Raw genomic sequence first — 23,526 nt, forward strand, 5'->3', positions numbered from 1 at the left:
ATATTTTAATGCAATTAGAATTTTTCTTGATTAATATAATATATATACATGTTTGCACCTATATGCATGTTGTTAAAGTAACCATAAAGATGAAGTAGGGTTTTCATATAGATTTCTGCAGAGAACTAAATTAAAATTTGGACTGTATTTCTCAATGACTTGCTTCCTCAGTTAGAGTGTTCCATATTGTAAAAATGAAGCTGAAAATGCTTACAGGCACATGGACTTTTCGAAACATCTCAGCACCCTTGCGAGCGTCCATCAGTGCAATGTCCTGGGGTGTGGAGACAATCACAGCACCTAACCAATAGAAAACAAAACAAAGAGAAAGTAAAATGATGCATTTAATTCTTTATGGAAAGATTACTTCCACAATTACATTGCTTACATGCTAAAAGAGTCTACAACATTAACTATTTAGGTAATTTGTATAAATTTTAGATACATGAATGGGAAAGATAAGGAAATGTCTACCTCACTCTTGCCTATTTTTGACTTCTCACTTCTAAAATAACAACTGACCGACCAATGATTCAAGATCACAGCTATGTCACAGCTATGGGACTGTCTTCCCATCAGACAATGTGCTAATTAGAAGATGCACAACACGGGCCCTACTTTCAAAAAGCTAATAATCTACTTGGAAAATCCAAAAAATTAAGGATTACAACACAATGTGCTAAGCAATGTAATAGAAGTATGCCTCCTCGATACTCTGGAGTTAAAAAGGAGAAATAAGGGAAGATAACTAATTCATTCTAGGGATCAGAATGGCAAAGGTGACAATGGATGGGGTGAAAAGGCAGGAGATAAGGAGAAGCAATAAAGAAAAGGTTTCAGAAAGAAGCGATTCCTGAGCTGAGTCCTAAAAGTTTGTATTAAAGAAACTCACTAGTGTAGAATGCACTGTAGAGAATAGTTGAGTGGGGGTAAAACTAGAAGCTATGGTAGAAATTGAGAAACAGTGGTGGCCTAAATGAAGGCAGCACCAAAAGTAGGTGCTTTCCTAGGTTTCCACTATGACCCTGCAGAAACCAGATGGTTCTATGACATAGTGCACAGAGAGAAAGTGCAGTGTAAACTTTTAAGTGGAAATACCAGAAGGCTGGTTATGATTTGCAGTTTGTGATTTCTTAAATTTTGCGGGTTCTTCTAGATGATAACCTGAAAAATAATTAACATAAACATATTCTACATGACCTGGATGACCATCATCTTTAACTAAATACACAATGACATGACATTTCAGAGCTCCAAACCATCAAAGTGGCACCAACTGGTAGTACTTCATCCCAACTAATGAAAACAGAGGTAGGATCACAATAAATAATGGACTATACCAAATGAAGAACAAATGATACTACAAAGTATTATCTGAAGGGACATTTTGAAGAAGTCAAAATAAAGACAAGTGGCAGGGAAACCAAGTTGGCACAAAGCACATGGCAATACAGGCTTGCCAAACTCAAAAGAAGGTGTCCTATAGGAGTTAGCTACAAATTCCTCTTGCAATCAGTATTTTCATTTCAGCCAAAAAAACACTCCATCTTTCATATTAAATTAATGTCATTAATTTGAATTTTATTATTTTTTTAAAGTTTTGCTTTTTTTACTCTGTAATATTTTTTAGTTTTTAAAAAATTATGTAAGAGCTATAAGCTTAAGGAATTTATATTTACACCTAGTTAAGTAGTCTTATAATAAAAATAAGTCAATATGGGGTATGGGGCAGATTATTTTTCCTTCAGAAGGAGGGCCTATTCATTACTCAAGTTTGAGAAACACTAGCTTTGGAATTTCAACAGAATCAGAATTCAAATTTTTATTCCATAGCCAGCTTTTTGTGTCACTAGGGTAATAACTTAATCTCTCTGAGATTGGTGTCACTATGCCATTTTGTAGACGAGGAAACTAAATCTCAGAGAAATAATTAAATGAAACTAATGTACCTAAGATGCCTGACATGATGCCTAGACACAGGGTAAACATTCAGTAAAAGGTAGCTCATGTTGTTGTTGCTCATATTATCACCATTGTTATCTTTATTACTGTTGTTAATAAAATGTCTTAGACGTTGCTGGGAAGGTCATTTTTATATGTGCCATCAGGCAGCTCATCCTATTTTTCAAACTGTTCCATGGGTCACTACATCCTTCTATTTTTATTTGCTCTGCCCAAGGAACCACACACTAGTAGACCATTCTCCTTCCTGTCTTTCAAAGATTGATGGAAATCATATCTCTGTAAAAATTATACTCAACTCTACTCCACAGATCCAATATACATCCACAATTTGCCACCTTCTAGGTTCTGTTATCAATCTATTTCACTGTTTTTTCATATCCAGGCATTTGGAAGGAATCTGATTCCAGTTCTGCCTCCATCTAGCTGTATGACTGATCTTTGGCAAGTAATTCAGAATCACTGTAGTCTCAGTTTCCTTAGCTATACAATTAATGCAAGGACTAGATAGTCTCCAAGGTCTCAGCTAGCTCTGATTACATGCTTTAGCACTGCCTCTGAACTGTAGTTTCCAAAACCACTCCTGTTCATCCTGACTGCTCAGTAAACCTATTTAAATGAATGTGAAATGCTACCCTACTCCATGAATAATGGCCCCTCAATCTCAGAGCCACTCTCTTCACGTAAATAAAACCCCCTTCGCTATTTCCACCAAATTCTCTCTTAATTATATGCCAGTACACAGGGGGTTTTCTATTGCATTAGCCCTAAAAAGTACTTTTAGCTTTCACAGGATACACTCATTTCATTATTTTAAATAGCCTTTGTCTACTATTTGTATTACCACTATACAATACAATTTCATGGGCAGTTATGGTTTTTCTCATTTTTTAATCAAGCAAAACTGATACAATGCCATGTACAAAATAGGCACTTAACAAATAATAGGTGATTTAAACAATTTTCCTGTATTTTCAAATCATCTATCCAGACTACTGCTGCATGAACTCTTAGTTGGTAACTCCTTGAACTAGGAGTTAAGAGCTATGGATTCTGGCTGTGTTTACTATGTCTTTGTAACTATATAACCTTGAATAGCTCACTTAATTTCAATACAACTCAATGAACTCTTCTGTAAAGTCCTAGTTCCATTGCTCCTATTTAACTTAAAAAGGTGTTCCATTAAAAAAAAAGAATGTAAAAGTGTTACAAAAATGTTTGGTGACATTATTTTGATAGCTATAAGATCCTAGAGAGAGGGACTGAAGTGCCTTGGTTTCTCTGTACTTAACCCTAACTAACACAGTGTCACAAGTAAGCATCCACACCATCTGAGTTTCTTTGTAATCTAAATAACACCATTCATACATCAATTAATAACAACTTTTTGACAAGGACAATGATCATCTTCTATGTCCCATCAAATGCTTACCAAATGTAAACATTCCATTAGAACTACCAGCCACATTTATAAAAGATTTTTTGGGGGTGCCTGGGTGCCTCATTTGGTTAGGTGTTGGCTTCGACTCAGGTCATGATCCCAGGGTCCTGAGATCAAGTCCCACATTGGACTCCCTGCTCAGCAGGGAGCCTGCTTCTCCCTCTCCCTCTGCCCACCCCTCCTCATGCTCACATGTGGGTGTTCTCTTTCTCACTCTCAAATAAATAAATATTTTTTCATGTAAGAGCTCTTTTGCTGAAGTACATGTTCTTAAATAATTAAGTTCTTAATCACAATGTAATCAGTCTTTAGGACTATTCTCAGAAAAAAATTCTAGCCTTCTTTGAAGAATACAAAAACATAACTGGCCCACGCATAAATAACTACTTCTTTTGTTGTACCAAATTTTATTTTATTTTATTTTTAATATTTTATTTATTTGTCAGAGAGAGAGAGAACACAAGCAGGGGGAGTGGGAGAGGGAGAAGCAGGCTTCCCACCTAGCAGGGAGCCCAATGCAGGACTCGATCCCATGACCCTGAGATCATGACCTGAACCGAAGGCAGACGCTTAACCGACTGAGCCACCCAGGCATTCCTATTGCACCAAATTTTAATACATCATATAAGTAACCATTTCAAACAGCCCTACAATGACCTTTAGAATGTATAAATAAAGCAAACAAAAAACAAATAAAACCTCCATTAAAATTAATCATTATTAATCAATCTGTGCATCACAATCCAGATTTTTTAAGATTTTTTTTTTATTTATTTATTTGACACCAAGCAGAGGGAGTGGGAGAAGGAGAAGCAGGCTTCCCGCTGAGCAGGGAGCCTGATGCGGGGCTCGATCCCAGGACCCCGGGACCATGACCTGAGCCGAAGGCAGATGCTTAATGACTGAGCCACCCAGGTGCCCCCACAATCTAGATTTTTAAATTTTAAAGAAATTATATCAATTTTTTTCTTGTTACTGTATCTCTTTTCTTAAAATATGGTCTCCAAATCTGCTGTTATGTTTTATCTTTATGATTCTTGGCTGTCTACCTAATAAATTTTCATTTTTATCAGGGCATGAACCAATATGAACTAGCCCAAATTTTTCCCCTTTAATACCATCACTGATGATGTCACTTAAGTTTTCTCATGGAGGGTTAGTTCGGAAACTTGTCCTCCCTCTACTGACCATAGGAAATGTTAGTAGCAACAAAGAGAATGTTCAGTTTGCAATAAATGGAAGTATTTTCTGGGGGCAAAACATAGTATCATAAGACACCTATCTCAAGAATTCCAGGGAGAATTCTCTATCCGTTTTCTAGAGTAAATGTCTAAGTCCAAACAATTAAATAATATTTTTAAATGTTATTTTCCAAGTTGTAATCTTTTTTAAAGGTTTTTTATCAACTGCGATTTACTATAAAAGATTATGTAGCAGATTCTGGCAAATATGTAAACATCCTAAACAATAATAATTATTATTTTTTTAATATTTTATTTATTTATTTGACAGAGACAGCAAGAGAGGGAACACAAGCAGGGAGAGGGAGAAGCACGGAGAGGGAGAAGCAGGCTTCCCACTGAGCAGGGAGCCCGATGCGGGCCTCGATCCCAGGACCTTGGGATCATGACCTGAGCCAAAGGCAGATGCTTAACAACTGAGCCACCCAAGCGCCCCTTAAACAATAATTATTTAGAGTATTGTTTTAATTGCTAACTCTCTTGACTGTTAAGAAGAAAATCTGTAACTGCATACCTGAATTGGGTCAGAGTTCAGAGTAGTTAAACATTTAAAACTGATTATTCCAGATGTTGGGCTGATCATAATTATACCAGTGTGGAACTATTCAACTATGCCATTTTAAGTCTCAGGGCATAAAGTATATCTAATTCCCATGTTTGATTGAGAACTTCAGTGTTGAAACCTAGTATGTGCAACAAAAAGTGCTCATAATTATACCTAGATGAATAACTCCATACCTTACAACTCTTGAGTATATCAATATAAAGTCAACTAAGACTTAAAAGCACAAATTAACTGCTATTGTTTTGGGTTTTGTGTGTGTGTGTGTGTGTGTGTGTGTTAAAGTAGGCTCCATGCCCAGCACAGAGCCCACTGCGGGGTTTGAACTCGTGACCCTGAGATCAAGACCTGGGCTGAAATCAAGAGTTGGATGCTTAACCAACTGAGCCAGCCAGGTGCCCCAAATTAACTGCTATTCTTAATGTTCACAGTACTCTAATATTTAGTGCTGCTGGTTCTCCCAGATTTAAAGATACTTGCAGTAAAATCATCATTCAACTTCTGCTAGCTCAACATAAATAATACCAAATATATCATTATTCATTAACTATAAAGTAGATTGGCTTTGGCATTTTTTAGCTCCTCCTGGCTTTCTCCTCTGTAGCCCCCAAATTTCCCTAATTATAAAAATTATTTGCTGTACGATCAAAGAATGCCCACTAATATTAGTATGTGATTAAGTAAAACATGATTAAAAAGGTAAATCTATCTCAAATGTACCCACAGACTGTGTTTCAACAGGAAATACACATAATTCTTTCATGAGTCACAGTTTTGGACTCTATGCTCCATTCCAGTAGAGAACTGACTATAGTCACCACGGGGATATGTTTTATTAATTTAAAGATCAATCATTATTTTGCTCACTTTAGAAATGAATTATGGCACAGAAAATTTGTAAATGGCTGCCAAAAAGAATTATAAAAACACAATAATTAGTGGAAACCACAGTATTTCAAAATTACTGGTGAGAGAAAGTGTGTGCACTCAGGAACTTTAATAAGAATTCAAGTTCGTCAAAGGAATCTAGATGTGTATCTGCTACTTAGGGACAAAGACTGGTTCTTCAATAACAGAGTTAACAGGTAATGGGCTTCCAATCACCTCACCTTAATGATGTTAATAAAGAATTCACCAGAGCTATCCAGACTGCTAGTCACTAAGGAACCACTTGGGACAAGTGAGACTGTCAGAGATTTTAAAGAGCTTGAACTGGAAACAAACAGCTCATACTCTTCACTCACATTCTCTTGCTCTCTTATTCTCTTCCTCCCCTCACTTTTGATGTTTCCAGTAAGGTTAAGATAAAAATCCTTGCCTCTTTCCAGTCTTGACTCCATCTTTAATGCTGATCAGTAAACACCTTGGGGAGCCTTACTTGTTCTATACCTATGTCTCTACAACTCAGAAAGAAAGCTGTTTTGCTCTTCTCTGAGAGTCTGTTCATGTTGTACTCTTAGATTTGATATTTTGCATCTCAAATTCTGTTAGATGCATGTATAGCTCAGCCTGCCCATGCTCACAGTGAGCCACGACCAAAGGCCGTTTGTTTAATAATGAAACACATTCCTTTTATACATATTCTTTCTCTAATATAAACTCGAGAGGAGAATTACTACTCCCTGATTACCCTAACTTTATTTAACCAGGTATGTCTCAGGAAATAGAGACTGAGATTTAATATGGAAATGCTTTGCTCCATTTCCAAATACTACCATACTTGAGATGTGAAAATATTCTTCAGAGCTAAACTTCAGATTCTGATCAAATTTCTAAAATCTATGATCAAGTGCAAAAATTTTTAAATGATAGATTGTGGGACTTGTACTTTTTCCAAATACAAATGCTTAATGAATTTAAAAGTAGCTTTTAATATGAACCTGACTACCCACTGGCCATTATACTATTCATTGAACTTTAAGACATTAAGGAATGTTAGCTGTCAGGTATATATCATGAAAGAAATGCCAGAAATTCTTAAACAATGAAACTGAATGAACCACCTCAGAAGCTTCCCAACCAAACACAAGCTAAATGATCAAGGAATTCAAATGTCAGATAGGTTGGTGGAGACAATATAAGAATCATTTGAGGAAAGTTTTAAAATCCTGGGTCTTTCCATGTCATAGTCCAGAACTTGTTAATTGTCAGGCTATTTCTTTGAACTGTTAACTGGTATGTTATAACTTCCACCTATAAAATATGTTAACGCAAGTACAAGAGCCCAAAAAGCTTATTTCTTTAAAATTTAGATTGGAAACACTGTTGTTCATTAACCAACGACATTATATTTAATTTTATAATTTGATTCCTAATGTAACAAAGACTGAAGTATCAGACTGAGTACCAGAAATCCCCTAAACAATAAAACCCTAGAATACAGTTTCTGTTCTTTAACACCTGGCTACAATTTGTATAACAAAAGGACAAATTTATTTTGAAAAGAATTTTTATAATTTGATAAATAAAACAATAATTCTCTCCTACATCATGCAATTCTTGACAAATACCCATTAATTATAACTCTGCCTAGTATTTGCATGGAAACACAGTACATATGGAAGAAGTCCAAAACTGACTGTCTCCTTCAAAGTTCCAGTCTGTAAATTGAAAACATAAATGAAGATTTAATATCTCTGAATACTAGGAATAGCTATGACCTAAGTTTTCTACTTTTAAAGTACCAGCATGTTTCTAGCTTTACAGTTTGAGGTCATTATAAACTGTAAAACTATAAGGGAAACAAAGCACTAAAATCCAAAATAGCCAAATGTTTTTCTTTGGGTTTAATGGTTTACCAAAGGATCAGTACTGGATCTTTAAAGAATTACTCTTTTAAATTTGAAAACAATTCTAAGAAGGGAAAGAAATAGCTATTCAAAAAAAATTAAAGACTTCATTGAGGTTACCTAAGTGAAACCACTATGTTCCTTTTGCTTTGGGAGAGTAAATACCAGATAACAAGGAAACTTTTGCAAGTGATGGCCTAAGGTAATTCACTTATTCAGCAACAGCAACAATAAGCTTCTAATCCTCTAAAACCCAATAGGTTTTCATATTATCAAAACTACCGTCCAAATTAGCAATCAGAGTGTTACCTGAAGAGAGATCATTGATTAGGCCAAACAAACTGCTGATGGAAGGAAAAACACTAGTGTAGACTTGTACAGCTTTTTCTCATGTATCTTTGATGAATGAATAGGAGGTCAGTTACTATAGCAATAGGCCCAATGCTTTTCACAAGCAATAAATGACTTCCATTTTAAACAATGACTGAAATATTAAGGTGGCTTAATTTAAAATTCCTACCTCATCTCATTTAAATGAATGAGAGGCAGAAAGGCCTCTGGCTTTCCTTCTACCCATAGGGTCCAGACAGAAAGGGTCACAGACAAGAAGAAAGGGCATCATCTCATTTTTGTAACGTAATGCCAGTCTGCTAGTGCAACTACTCTTGAGCCCATGGATATTTAGCATATCATCTAGCTGACTACTCTGCCATACACAGTAACTCCCTCTCTAGGAGAAAGTAATCAAAGCAGGGCCCACACTAGGACTATCCACTTGTGCCCTTCCCTGAAAGAAAAAGAGAACAAAGAAGGGACCATGATGGCTCCCCTCTCAAGTGTTCAATCTTTGTCCCTTCTATTACAAAAACCGTTTCCAAAAGTTTCACTCCCACATCGATTTTTACTTAATAAAGGGCAACTTTTTTTCCTAACTCTATCCTATCAAAATAAATTCTTCTATCCATTACTCCCCACTACACAAAATGTACTTATGTCACTGCTTATCTACAAATAAATGTTCTGTTCATAAACTTGATGACAGTAAAATTGGGCCTTGTGATAGTACGGATTTTCACTACTTTGACTGCACTACTGGTATCTGTATTACCCACAAATCTTTGCTTTGTCTCTCATCTACTGCAAGCCACTAATTCACCATTATAATGAGGACCAGAAGAAAAAGAGAAGCTGCTCTAGTTATTTTCCACTTGCTGCACTTGACTGCCTTCCCCTCGCCCATCAAGCTCTGCCTCATTCTCCACCCCTCTCTGCCCTGCTCAGTGCCTGGGTAGCTGACCTCTGTGGACTGTACCACCTGAGTTTTCTTACCTTCTGGCTTCCAATGGGGATCTGCCAGTAGGAGGTACCTGCAGGATATGAGACCCTGAGAGGAAAAAGAGGCTGCAGTATTATCACGTACCTCATACACCACTCATTCCCTGCCTTGCAGCAGTTCTGGCCTTGGCTAAGTGCCTCTGTGGCCGCAGCTCCCAACAGGCAGACCCTCTTCCATGGCTCTAGCAGTCGCCAGGTCCTACTGACACAGTTCATTCCCAGGCCCCGTTAAGCAGAAGGGACAGTAATAACTTCCTACTGTCACTAGTCTCTCGGTACTTCGCCCTCTCTTGCTGGTTTCCTTAATGCTGCCCACACCTCTATTACCATTCCCTTCATTAACTTCATTCTGTTAATTCCTTTTAAGGTATGTCATCTGTTTCCTGCCAGGACCCTGACTGATACAGCATCTGAATACAAATAACTTACTAAAACTCTCCAGTCTCTTGAAAAAGAAAACATGCTTCACATATTCCATGTGAAGTATCAACTCTTCACTTAATTCCAAGACTTAAAATCAAATTCAGATAGTCTTTATACAGTCATGTAGAGAACCTCAGTTAAAGCAAAGGAGGAAAGAAAAAATTTAGGTAACATCTATTAGAATTCAAATACCACCACAGTGCCTATATTTTCAAAATATCCGAGGTACTTATAATGTTCCTCAAAGAGATATTAATCCTCTTCTATTATGGAAGAGCAGATAAGTGTTCGAAAATCCCAAGGGCTCATCAGTATGTCTTAAACAACCCAGAAGTCAACCCTGGAATCTACCCAACTCAGTATATGGCAACAAGTAATTTAAAAGCTTAACAAACAACAAGCAAAAACCCAGCACACTGAATCACTTGGGGAAAAAAGGGGAGGGAGTAAAAAAATAAAACCAGCAGTGACAACTCTGCCTTTGTCCCTTGACAAGCTCAACAAGAGAAATCCAAAGACTATAATTGGTTATTTCCCATCCTTTATCCTGTCTCTTTTCCATCTAGCAATTACTACAACTACTAGGTATTTGTAGCATATAATGATTCAATAGCCCATGTATGCTCAAATTTAAATCATTAATCACTAATACTGCTGTCAACATATTTATTACTGTTGTTGGTACACAACACTTTTAACACAAAGGACAATTTTTTTTTCTTTAAAGTTTCTTCTTATAATGAGCTTGTCATCCAAAGGAACAAAATAAAAAAAAAAAAAGGAACACATATAAAGAGTTGCTAATTTGCATTCAGTAAAAGGAACTTTTTGCTTATACAGGTCTGCCTCCGTAAGTTTTCCAAAAGGATGTCCCTTTCCAAATATAAAACATTTCATTTTATTCTCAACATGGCTTGGAGATATGCAAAGTTGATACAAAGGCTCTTTCTAATTGACAACATCTCACCACCACCCCCACCAAAAAACTCAAAGTAGTTTCTAAAAAAATGTAATACATTTAGATGGAACTTTTACACTATCTTATTTGATCCTTATAGATCTGTGGGGTAGGCAGGTATTCCACAGGTAAGGATAAATAGTCAGAGAGGCAGTTAGCACCTTGCTAAGCATCCCTGCAAGTAAATGAGAGAATTTATTACTGTCTTACAATGGAGCAATGCTAGTGATTCTCCCTACTAATTTGGTACAGAGCCTGTATGTAACCAAATAGCAAGTGTCCACATGCACATTATTTCCCAGACACCAAAACAAAATTAATATTAAAAGGTATCATCTAGCCACAAGGACATTATATATAGGACAGGAAAAAGGACAGCATAAATAAATCCCTAAAATGAAAGTATTTTTCTCTCAAAGAGTGAAATAAAATGCCTGTTTTTAATAAATGCCTTTTTAAACTTGTACAGAAAAACCACCTGGGTAAAAGCAGTTGGGGTGGAGGAGATCACAAGACTGAGCTAGCAGGATGGTAAGAGAGATAAGGAGGCACAAATCTGTTTATATAAAAGGTGATAACTAGTCAACTAGCTTTGTTATTTATTCAATCAATATTAATTCAAAAGCCACTGTCCAAGGTACTCTAAGAAATACTATGATGAATAGGAAAAAGTTCTGCATTCAAGTAGCTTACATCCCAGTTGAGAATATAATACAGGCACACAGATAAAACACTCATTCACTGATTCAACATTTCCTGAGTGGTTACAGGAAGGCAAGGAGTTTGGCACTGTGAGAAATACAAGGATGAATTAAACAAATCCTTAGCCCTCCAGGGAGTAACAGTCTGAAGAAAACAGTTTTGCAGGCTATAAATGGAGAATATTAGAAGTGCTATAGGACTGGTCTAAATGAAATGCTACGTGAATTCCAAAGACGAAGAAATTATTCCCAAGTAGGGATTTGAGGAAGATGACAGGGAGTACACATTTGAAATAAAGGGTATGCAGGATTTGGGTACCCACTGATTAGAGAAGAAAGATAGTCTAAGTGAGGGTCAAATGTATATAAAGACAGAAACTTTGGGAAGTAAAGAGAGAATAGAGGGGGCAGTGAGTACCTAAGGGTTTTGAGAGGGGACTCCCAGGTTATGTGAAGGAGTTTAGGAGGAAGGAGAGGGAAGTCAAATCACAGGGAGGGCTCAAATGGGAGTCTAAAAAGCTTATATGGTTTATGGAATATGGAACATAAGAAAAGGTAGAACACAGAGTATCTTAAAAGAGTTCTAAAGTCAATGATAAGAGGAAAGGAAAATTGGGTTCATAATTAGAGAAGAGATAATTCATTTAGGCCTAGAAAGAATGATATGGATCTGATAGGCTGTTCCAGATAATATAAATTGATGAAAGCCATGATTCAAACCAGTTCAGCTGCTCCTTGGTTGGTACCCTTCCTGGGAGATAGCTCAAACCTCAGGAACTAAGCCTTTAACACACACGCATGCATAAACACACACACACAATCACATGTATCTCCCTCCTACCCCACACACATCATTTTGGTAGGATATTTTTATTGCTGGATTTTTTTTCTAAGTATAAAATTAACAGATGTTCAGTGCCGAAAATCTAGTCTTTTCATTGCTGTTAATTTTAATATTGACATAATGACCCACAGTATGAATGTACTAACACTGATAGTTGCAATTCTATACTGAGAGCCAGTGTTCCTAGAAACTTGCCAACTGTCCAAGACCAGTATGATCAGCCCAAAGATGATATTGGTCTTTCCAAGAATCATTTGGGGCTCTACTCCTAAAGGTCAAAGGAGACTGCTTCTAGACCATCTCCAGACCTTCCCTGGAATATATGAGTTAAAGAAGCCCAAAGCAATCTCTCAGGAATCAAAACAGAAACAAAACTGAACATAGTAAACATTAATACAGACTGTTGGTTGGATACTTATCATATAGGGGTGCACAGGTTTAGGCATATTCATGAACAAATTTATTTTTATCGGGACTAATTAGGCTAATTTCAACCTAATGGATTTGAATGGACTAGAACTAAACTCAGAAAATCAGTGAGTCAAATGTTGTTGGGCTTTATATTAGAACAACTTTATGTACAGGTTGAGAGCATGAGCTTTAAACACAATCAGAACTGATATGAGCCTCAGCTATGAACTACTATAACTGTGTGATCTTGGGAAAGTTGCTTAACTCTTCAAAGATCTAAGAAAATAAGGATAATACCTGTGATAATTAAATATAAAAATTAATATATGAAAGACTGTCCTTAAATGGCAGTTTATTAATAATGGGCAATTATCATGGTACCAACTTATACAGAAATCTGTCCTTAAAAAATTAGTGCTTTCCATTTACTTTTTAAAATGATAAATATATACATGCTCATTAAAGAAAATTTAGAAAATACTAATAAATAATAATTTTACTTCCACAGTCCAGAAATCACTAAGTTTATGAATTTTCAAAAGCATCTTTAGTACCTGGCCCTATTTCTTTTTTAATGCATCACTTTTTTTTTTTTTAATGGGAAGTAAAATATATGTTATGTTTCTATAATAGAATTATGAACACCTGAAGTTTCATTTTCTGATTTCTTCCCCTTAGGCTGAGAAAAAGCAAAGCAAACAAGGTATGGTGCTATCCCGAATGCTCTACAACGTATCATATTTAATCTTTTTTTTTTTTTAGAAACCAAGAGAGAGCACACGGGGGCGGGGCAGAGGGAGAGAGGAGAGAGAATCTGCGATCATGACCTGAGCTGCAATCAAGAGTCAGACACTTAATAGACTGAACCACCCAGGCACCCCTCATATTTACTCTTTAAAGCTCATCTCCATCAATGTTTTATAATTCCCCTCAAATCCATGATCTCTTTGTCCTGTGAGAGCCCTGATATCATGGGGTTTAGATTTCTCATATCGCACTTTTCACACTGAATTGTACTTCTTTTCTTAGCAGCCGCTTGCCCCCCACCCCCACCCGCCCTTCCCCTTGTTCCATCTTCTAGAGCTGGGGCTTCTAACCTAAGAACTGTGGACTTCCTGAAATGACACATTAAAATAGTATTTCTGTAGATACAAATACATCTTCCTGGGGAGAACCCATATATTAATCAATCTTAAAAAAGTTCTGAGTATCACAGAACTCTGGTCTAGGGAAAATACCTGTGACTTAATTACCCCTGGATCTTCTATAGTGCTTAGCATCTATCTTTATATGGATAAATATTTGTTGATCTAAAATTTTATTATTGAAGCACAAAGTCAATATTGAATATACAAAATTTATCTATCCTTTAAAATATATTTTCCTCATGTATTTTTCTCATTCCTCATTTCCTCATCTTAACATAAAAAATACTGTTTCTGAAAGAATGGTGGTTATCAGGATTTAGGGAGAAGAGGAAATGAAGAGTTATTGTTTAACAGATACAGAGTTTCAGTTTGGGAAGATGAGAAAGTTCTGGAGTTGGACGGTGGTGACGGTTGCACAAGAACATGAATGTACTCAATACGATGAACTGTTATGTTTTACCACTACTACAACAAAAAAAATACTGCTTTTTATAATCATATGATATTAATGACTATTTATTACAGGGCAGACTCTTCATCAAAAGAAAGGAATAAAGAAATATTACTGGTTAAATTTTAGCATATAAGAAAGAAGCAAATCTTAACCTCAATCTACACATTGTTGGTTTTAGAGTATAAGCACAAATAAAAATAGGGTGATATAATCATAAATCCTACCCAAATAGAGGGACTGTTATCTGAGTAAACAAAGGTAAATTGCTTAGGGCTATTAGTTTATCTGTGTGAAGTAAATTTAACTTTTTCTTTTCTTTTTTTTTTTTTAAAGATTTTATTCATTTATTTAATTGACAGAGAGAGAGAGACAGCAAGAGAGGGAACACAAGCAGGGAGCCCGATGCTGAGCTCAATCCCAGGACCCTGAGATCATGACCTGAGCCGAAGGCAGACGCTTAACTGACTGAGCCACCCAGGCGCCCCTAAATTTAACTTTTTCAACGTACCAAGTCACAAGTCAGGGAACAGATGATAATTTAGCCCAATTCTATCAATATATTATACACATAAATAATGTAAGCATTTTAGAAGTCTGCAACAGGCATTTCAAGGTGCCAGGAGCACATTTTATTCAATAAACTTTTAGTGAGTATTCTTAGGATTCAGAGATACACAAGTCTGAAAACTACTTAAAAAAACCAAAAGCAGACTATCTAGTACACTGATTACAAAAAAGATCTCATACTTTCTAGCTTGCTTCACCAAAGAAAAAGTCTCAAACTCAAATAAGGTAACAAATATATTTAAATATCTAAAATATTCATGTTACTGCCCTTTGGGGCAGCCTCAAAAAAAATTCATTTTCATGATGCTATATTGATATTTCCAATCAATGTGTATAACTTATCAAAAATCTAGATTCTAAACCTTTTGATGATTAAATGTCAGTAATATTTCTTAGTTTTTTATTTCCAATAGATAACTGATTTGTAATGACATTTTAAAATTCCATTATTGGGGCACCTGGGTGGCTCAGTCGTTAAGCGTCTGCCTTCGGCTCGGGTGATGATCCCAGGGTCCTGGGATCGAGCCCCAAATTGGGCTCCCTGCTCTGCAGGGAGCCTGCTTCTCCCTCTCCCACTCCCCCTGCTTGTGTTCCCTCTCTCACTGCCTCTCTCTCTGTCAAATAAATAAATAAAATCTTTTTAAAAAAAATTCCATTATTTTCCCAAAGTCCTTATATATAAGAGAGATTTACAATTATTTCTCCACTGGAATTTAGGAAAATCCTTGGAAACAGATTCAACACAAAAGCTAACTACTGATATTTATATTCTGTATCACAGAAAAGATATCTACTACCATAATGAAGTATTGGGTAGTTGATGTAAGCTCATATGTTTATTGCCCTCTTAAGGTTAACATTAAATAATCAGCTGAATATAAAATTTTCCCATACTCATATTTACCAAAAAGCCAAATTTTCCTAATATTTACTTATATTCAGTATTTACTGAATAAATATTTACTGAGTGCCTGCCATGTAGCGGGCACTATGCTGTCACTGCAGGTGACTGTGAACCAAACAGCCATGTTCTACCTAAACAATAAAGTGTTATTGTTTTTCTAGAACACAGATTTATATCACCACTTTTTCAAAATGTCTTTATGTTTTTGTAAACACACTCAGTCTGGTAATATTTTGAAAATTTTAATTTATGAATCTGATCTCTAAATAAAAATTTATAAATAACTATTTTGAAGACATAAAAATGTTTGCCTGTCATAGAGTTTGTTTTTCTATATGGCAATAGCAAAACAACAAAGACAGCACAAACCACTTTAAAGTTTAAGATTACCTGAAATGGGAATATTCTGTGAGACTGATAACTGCACATCTCCAGTTCCTGGTGGCATGTCAACAACTAAATAGTCGAGTTGGCCCCAATCTACCTACAAACCAAGATGACACAAATAACATCATTGTATAACAATTACAGTGAATAGTGATATAAATAAAAATAAATATATTAATAACAAAATCTAAAATAATAGCTTTCACTTAAGCCGTTACTGTCAGGGACTGTGCTGAAGACTAAGGATAAGTGAATAAATAAGAGACACTTTCTGGCTCCAGCAGACCTTCTTTGAATGAAAAGGTTAAATTTCTGAATGACCACTCCTCTCTTGCCCCAACCCCCAACACACACACACACACACACACCACACACACACACACACGCTAAGGTGAACCCATTCCACAGTGGGCTTCTATTGAGAACAATATTTTCATTGGGAATAGCCTAGGAAGGCCTTAGCTTTGTGTCCTTGGGTTTTTTTGGTACAGCATTTCCTATGGCAGATCCTAATATAATTTTTAAAAGTTTATTACTTTTCTTCATAAAACACACCAATAATGATAACCAAAGCTTATTAAGAAAAATTTAGAAACATAACTAGACTTTCAATACTATTAACATTTTGATTATTTTGATTATTTCTTTCCAGGCATCTCAGTATCTATACCTAGAAAATTCAGTTATATTACCAAGTTCTTAAGGCGCAGCCTTAAGGCTCAGGCTCAATTTAGATAGGTCTTAAGGGTTCCTCAGACTCTTTTCTCCTTAGCTGACTCCTCCAACTGAGACTGTGTACCCTACGTTCTTCTCATTTGCCTAAGGTGGAAGCTTGGAATCATATTTAACTCTTCCCTTTCCCTCACTAGCCCCAATCACTTATTCGGCCTTCTAAAAATCTCTCAAGTGTATCTACTTCTCTCTTTGCCCATTGCCAAGAACTCAATGGAGACCACAACCATCTATCACTAAAGCCTCCCAACCAGTCTCTCTGCTTTGACACTGCCCATCTAGTCTATTCCTAACACCACTGAAAAATGGTCCATCTAAAATGCAAGTCTGATAGTGCCACTTTTTTGTTTAAAATTCTTCTATTGCTTTTAGGATAAAGTCTGAGCTTAAGCTCCAGAACACTCTGCCTGGTCTTCTTCACCTGCTAATTCATCCTTATTTTTCAGATCCCAGCTTGAAATTCACTTCCCTTAACTTCCATTAGATTAGATATGGTGTTCCTACTAGGAACTTCTCCTGATCATTCATTCATTCATTCCCCCATAGAATGTTTCAGTACCTACTACATATTAGGCATTAGCTAGGTACTGACAAGTAAATGGTACCATGGTCTCTACCGCACAGAATTTATAATATAGAAGGAGACAGATATTAAGCAAATAATGAAATAACCTCTGCAAAGGAAAGAGGTTAGTAAATGTAAGCAAGTGAAAGAAGATCAACATAGCTAGAGAGCAATAATTCATTCATCTATTAACACATATATTTAACTCATATTTATTGAGAATTGATTAGGTACCAGGCACTGTTCCAGGTGATGGGGATAGAGCAGTGGACAAAACAAAGTCCCAGCCATTCCACAGCCACTGTGGAAGGAGTGAGGGAGTCAGGCAGACAAACAGATAGAAAGACAAATCAGAGGGTATAAAGTGCTATGAAGAAAACAAGTATCCTTTACTATACAAAATTACTTGGTTCCTAATTCAGACATACAGATCAAATAGCAAGAGATATTTTAAAAATCTCTTTAATTTCTGAATTTGAGAGCAAGTAGTAAGAGTTCAGACAGCAAAGGATTTATCAAAAAATTTCTTTTTTTTTTAAGATTTCGTTATTTATTTGAGAGAGAGTGAGAGCACGAGCAGGGGGAGGGGCAGAGGGACAAGCAGAATCCCTGCTGAGCAGGGAACCCGACAACACGGGGCTCCATCGCAGGACCTGAGCTGAGGGCAGATGCTTAACTGACTGAGCCACCCAAGTGCCCCAAGAATTTCTTTTAATCTCTTTGATTCCCAAAATCAAATGGTAAAGATATGCTTGTACAGTAGGGAAAAAGAACAGAATGGTGGAAGGTACTACTTTAAACTGAGTGAAGTCAGAAAATAACTGAAGCAGTAGACTGAAGGAAACAAAGCTTTCCGGGCAGAAGCAACTGTAAGTGCAAAAAAGTTCTAACCAGTGGGGATCTGCTTGGCAAATTCGAGGAATAGCTAGGAAGTCAGTACAGCATTTCTAAAACAGCACCCCCAACCCCAAACATCAATCTCTCTCCTCTGACTTTTTCTTCAAAACATTTATCAGTACCTGACATTATATATTTACTTGTCTTTTAGGAATTTTATGATATTTCTCAAACACAAGCATTTGATACTGATTGAATGACACATTTTAAAACAATGATGAAATGATGAACATAAAACAGTTCATTTTCAATTTAGGGTTCCTTGGTTTGAAAAATAGTTACCCCAAACCTACCCAGGGCCATCATCTATGAAACTATCTACAAAAAAGATTAAGGATATTTTTCATTTTATATCCTCTGCACTGAAACTCTTAGCACTGGCAGACTGACAAGTCTCTTTGTTTCACAGAACATCAAACGACTGGTGCCAACAATTTATCATTGTTGTTCCCTGGCATTTAATCATATTTATCACAGTGGCTCCAATTTCTTATTTCTTTAAAGAGAACTACTATTAGAGTTCCGAGGAACTAAAAATACTTCACTGTTAAGACAATTTCAAATGTCTCTTAAATTGCATTTAAACTAAAAAATGATTCTGGCCCAGCACCTTGATCACACACAGTAGGCGATCCACAAAGGCGTGCCAACTTGAACTAAAGTAAGTATGTGAATTCCAGTCTTAGAGCAGTCACTAATACTAACACTGCAATATACTGGCTGCCAGCAAGTTCCAGTTCTCTTGTAAAAGAGTCAGCAAAGCATTGATTTTAGAGTCATTTGGGTATTCTCTAGATTCTACTTAGTTTGTTTATTCTTCTAAGTTGTGTGTTACTAGATGCAGGTAAATAGGTACTAGCAAAACACCCAGGTACCTCATTTAGTAAAAACCAGTGGCAGATCCCACTGGGATTTTGTGTGGCCTGAAGATATACAGTTTGTGTGATCCTTTCTAAGAATAAGAACACAAAATTATGAAGGCACGATTTGGTACAAAAGTAAATATTTATTTAGAATGTGACAAGAAATCACCCTAAAATGCTGAAGCTGTAGAGATTCAAGTTCCTTTCTCTGAGATCTCTTGAGTAACATAAATGCTTACATAGAAATGCTTCCTCTCTCCACCTGGAACATTCTACAACTCCCAGAAACCCAAATGAAACCAAGTGAGCATGGAACCTGGAATTTAAACTTCATTAGCCTCATGGTAACCTCACCTCTGGTAAAACCCTCTCAGGCTCCAGACTAAAAGGATCCCATCAGGACAGAGTAAATCAGTCTAGAAGTAGAGTTACCAAGGTAGTTCAGAGATGCCCTATGGATAAAGAGGCGGCATTACAGCCAAATTCAGCAATGTGGTTAGAGAGTCAAACATGTGCATCAAATCTGAAGTGGGAAGCGCCTGGGTGGCTCAGTTGGTTAGGCTTCCGACACTTGGTTTTGGCAGGTCATGATTTCAGGGTCATGGGATTGGGGCTCAGCAATGAGTCTGCTCGAGATTCTTTCTCCTCCCTCTCCCTTCCCCTCTGCTCCTCCCCCTGCTCGTGCTTATGTGCACTCTCTTTCTCTCTCTAAAATAAATGAGTGAATGAATGAATGAATAAATACAATCTTTAAAAAATAATCTGAAAGGAAACATAAACAGCATAATGGGAGGATCAAAAACAATGTCCGTGGTCAGAAGGATAGGATGAGGTACAGATCAGGGGTAACAGTTCAGACCTGAGTCAGCTGAGAGGCTCTGTAAAAGATGTCTCTTTTACACTGTAACATACAACCTCTAAAGGGTTTGAAATAATAGGATTTTGGTATCCAAATATAATGCAGCCACTGAGCTTTTGTCCAAAGCCATTTAAATAACATTAGAACATTGTTTTTTCATCTGTCCTATAGATACACAGGCAGTTGTGCATTGTTACAACATCACCACTTAAATTATTGCCTTCCTTTTATTCCTCTTTCACTTTGTTTACTAAGATATCCAACACCTGAAAGTTATGCCACCAGATAATTACTAAATCTGTGTTAAGTTATTTTCATTTCTTTTTTTGGGGGGGGTCAACCTTATGAAGGGAAACTATTCCCAACTAGCACTGATTGGGGTCATTTTAGGCTGATAGGCCTTCTCCAAACAATAGTTTATATTTTATGTTCAAAATACTGCCTGATGATCTGAAAGGAACTCAAAAACTGGAATAAAGGCAATTCCCTCCTTTCTGTGTATCTTCTATTTGGGCAGATAAAGTAATTTATCTTTTTCAGGACATTAGTTGTGAAGAGTGTGATGCTACGAATGAGAAAAGAACATGGGCCACTTTCTTCCATGGACACTTCTGTTAAGAAGTTGACTGAAGCCGCAACAATCGGGCCTCGCTCTAGAGGACACTGGGAGCACAAGTGCAGGCAGGCTGAGCTATAAGTGTGAAAAGAAAGGGCCCAGAGATGCATTCCATTTTTGGCTTCCCAGCTGGCTCAAGCAGTTTACCACAGTCAGCCTCTAGGATAGCAGTTTCCATCATCATCACTAAACAGGCCACATTTAAGCACCACAGGGTCAACATATGCTTCTCCAAAGTAAGGTGAAGTGTCCCAGAAATCTTAGGTCTGCTAGCAAGGCCAATATGAGCCGGATGAAAATAACATCAGTGGGGTAGACCCTGGGCCCTGTGGAATCAGGGAGGAAAACCATTGCCAAGAAAGAGAGGCAGAGCTATAGCCTCCTGGAGGCAAAGTAGTGGCCAAGAAGAATTAAACTCCTAAGGGCAAGAAAAGGGTGTAACTAAAGAACAAATAGAGAAATCATAAAGCAGGAGAAATGGGACAAAATCTAGACTGAATAATTAAAACTGGGCTGTGTCCAGGCAGCCCATTTATATGGTGCTTGTTCCGTAAGTGATAAGGCCAATTCTTAAAGGAAGTTGAGCTGGGCCAGACACTGCCTCTTTCCTTCCAGTCTGCTCTTAATTACTTCCTGAAGAGTTGGTTTTGACTCTTATGCCTACTTTGACTCATAATTACTAGATCTCAAGGTGGCGTCCCTGTGTCTGATTCTGGCCATATACCTGTTGCTACTTCTGTCCTATGCCTAAGTTCTTCCATCTGTCTCTGATTTCCTGGTTCTCCAACTCTAGTTACGCACAGTCATACCCAAATAGCAAACAGAACAGTGCTTGTGCTTTGCTTGGAATCCCAGACGTGAAACCATGCCAGTACTAGGCGATGCGGCTAACCTTGTCTCAGACCCATGGACAAGTTAATTTGCCAGGCAAATTACCAAGCTCCTAGGATTAACTAACTTCCAGGTTTTTAATGGGTCTTCAAGTTCTAAAAAATCTAGCACACTTATTTCTTTATATATAACTATCCCCCCAACTTCAATGTAAGCTCCCTGAAGGAAGAGTCTATCCTTTATTAATCTCTGGACTCGCTCTCCACATCCAGTCTCCTCCATAATGCCTACCCAGTGTTCCATCAACATCCATTGAGGGATTCTATGAGTCAAGTTGCCCTTTACAATTTTATATGACTAAAATTACAATTTTGCCATGTGAGGCACCTTTTATATACAATATAAATCTAAAATAGAACATAAAGTGGCTCTCTTTAAATCTGGACCATATTTTTTGCTCTGCCCAGTGGCCTATTTATAAAATCATACACTATTTTATTTTGGTTGCAAGAAGAAAATTACTACAAAAGTGAAATTATTTAGATATAAATACTACAATAAAAATCTGAATAGCAAAAGATTTCTATTTGAGTTGATGGCTTACTGAATTGTGGAAAGAAAAGATAAAAGAAAATATAATAAACTTAACCATGAAGATTGTTTTGATGAGACAGCTGACCTAATTATAAAATGAGAACAAATTATTCAAGTTATAATGATATAAATGTTTTCCCTAATATATTCTTATCTTTCAGATGATAAAGTTCTCTAATCCATTTTCAAATATGTTCCTTTCTATAGGAAAAGGTGCATGTGTATGTGTGTGTGGGGGGGGAGGGGATACCTGAATAAATCCCTCCAAAGGTACTACCAACCCGAGCGATAGCAGTAAGGTTCTGAGAGTGAAGAGAAGAGAAACTTTACTCTTCATCTTTGCCTTTATCATCATCTCCCGTTTTCTCAGTTCTTCTAGCAGAGGTGTAGGGCAGACCAGCCCTGACAACCCGAAGACAGCCTCAATTCCAGGAGACAGCATCAATTCACAGAGGACTTCTTGTCTAAAAGTGGATATATGGGTCAATCTTTGGTAACTCTACCTAGTTTCTGAAATAATATTTAAAAGATTATCCAATTCCCAGGCCACTCCACAGATGCCCTTGTAAATCCATACTACAGCTGAAAGAGTAAAACCTCACAACATAACTTTTTGTTACCATAAAAGTAAGAGTATTTTAGTTCATTATGGGAACATCTCTCTAAGGTCTCTAGAGTCCTGCTGTAGGCCAACTGCTTATACATACAGATGTTCATAACCTAGGAGCAGAGGTTAGTGAAGGACAGGCCTAATACCCCAAAAACCTAAAATATTATAAACCTGAGAATCAAGATATTTTATTTTTTAAAAATTGCTAAAAAAAATTTAAAACTTGGGCGCCTGGGTGGCTCAGTTGGTTAAGCGACTGCCTTCGGCTCAGGTCATGATCCTGGACTCTTGGGATCGAGTCCCGCATCGGGCTCCCTGCTCGGCAGGGAGTCTGCTTCTCCCTCTGACCCTCCCCCCTCTCATGCTCTATCTCAGTCTCTCTCTCAAATAAAGAAATAAAATCTTTAAAAAAAAAAAAAAAATTTAAAACTTTTCCTATATACCCAAAGGCTGGAACCTCAGAATTTCTTTATAAGTAGGAGTAATAAATCACTTTATTAACCTAATTTGGGATAGTTTATAAAATATATTTAGACATGTAGTACTTTCTTTAATATGGAAAACTATAAAACTATAATATTCTTTGAAAGAACATCCTTAGAAAAAATCATTGTATTGGAGAGAATTCAAGGTCCTGAAGGAGCAGGACTGTAGCTGCCATAAAAGCTGCATGGGGCCTCACTAAGAGAATCCATAGTCATTGTGCAGGGGTTCTGATGTTATTAAGGATATTACAGAACTTGAGAGACACTTGCTCCAGAAGAGCAGCCTACCCAATGCACTAGCCAGGAATGATGTGAAGAGCAGTCCTAGTTGTGTTTATTTAGTTCAG

At 36.9% G+C, this 23,526-nt stretch overlaps 1 protein-coding gene across 11 annotated transcripts in view; it reads right to left on the bottom strand.

Annotated features, from left to right (window-relative positions):
- The window catches only part of NUBPL (NUBP iron-sulfur cluster assembly factor, mitochondrial), a 144,286-nt gene that overhangs the window by 35,595 nt on the left and 85,165 nt on the right, over nt 1–23,526 (bottom strand). For 4 of the 11 annotated variants that reach the window (XM_081829480.1, XM_081829481.1, XM_081829477.1 and 1 more), the window contains exons 2-5: nt 22,335–22,548; nt 16,131–16,224; nt 1,099–1,164; nt 215–300 (exon numbers count right to left, since the gene is read on the bottom strand). In XM_081829480.1, coding sequence (XP_081685606.1) covers nt 215–300; nt 1,099–1,164; nt 16,131–16,224; nt 22,335–22,526 — 438 coding nt within the window. In that variant the 5' untranslated portion in view covers nt 22,527–22,548. Of the gene's footprint in view, nt 1–214; nt 301–1,098; nt 1,165–16,130; nt 16,225–22,334; nt 22,549–23,526 lie in introns of those variants that run through there. The other 7 variants (XM_081829475.1, XM_081829485.1, XM_081829483.1 and 4 more) reach the window with 7 other exon arrangements.

Source organism: Leptonychotes weddellii, chromosome 9, assembly GCF_054177405.1.
Source record: "Leptonychotes weddellii isolate Sample4059 chromosome 9, ASM5417740v2, whole genome shotgun sequence".
NCBI classification, from domain to species: domain Eukaryota; kingdom Metazoa; phylum Chordata; class Mammalia; order Carnivora; family Phocidae; genus Leptonychotes; species Leptonychotes weddellii.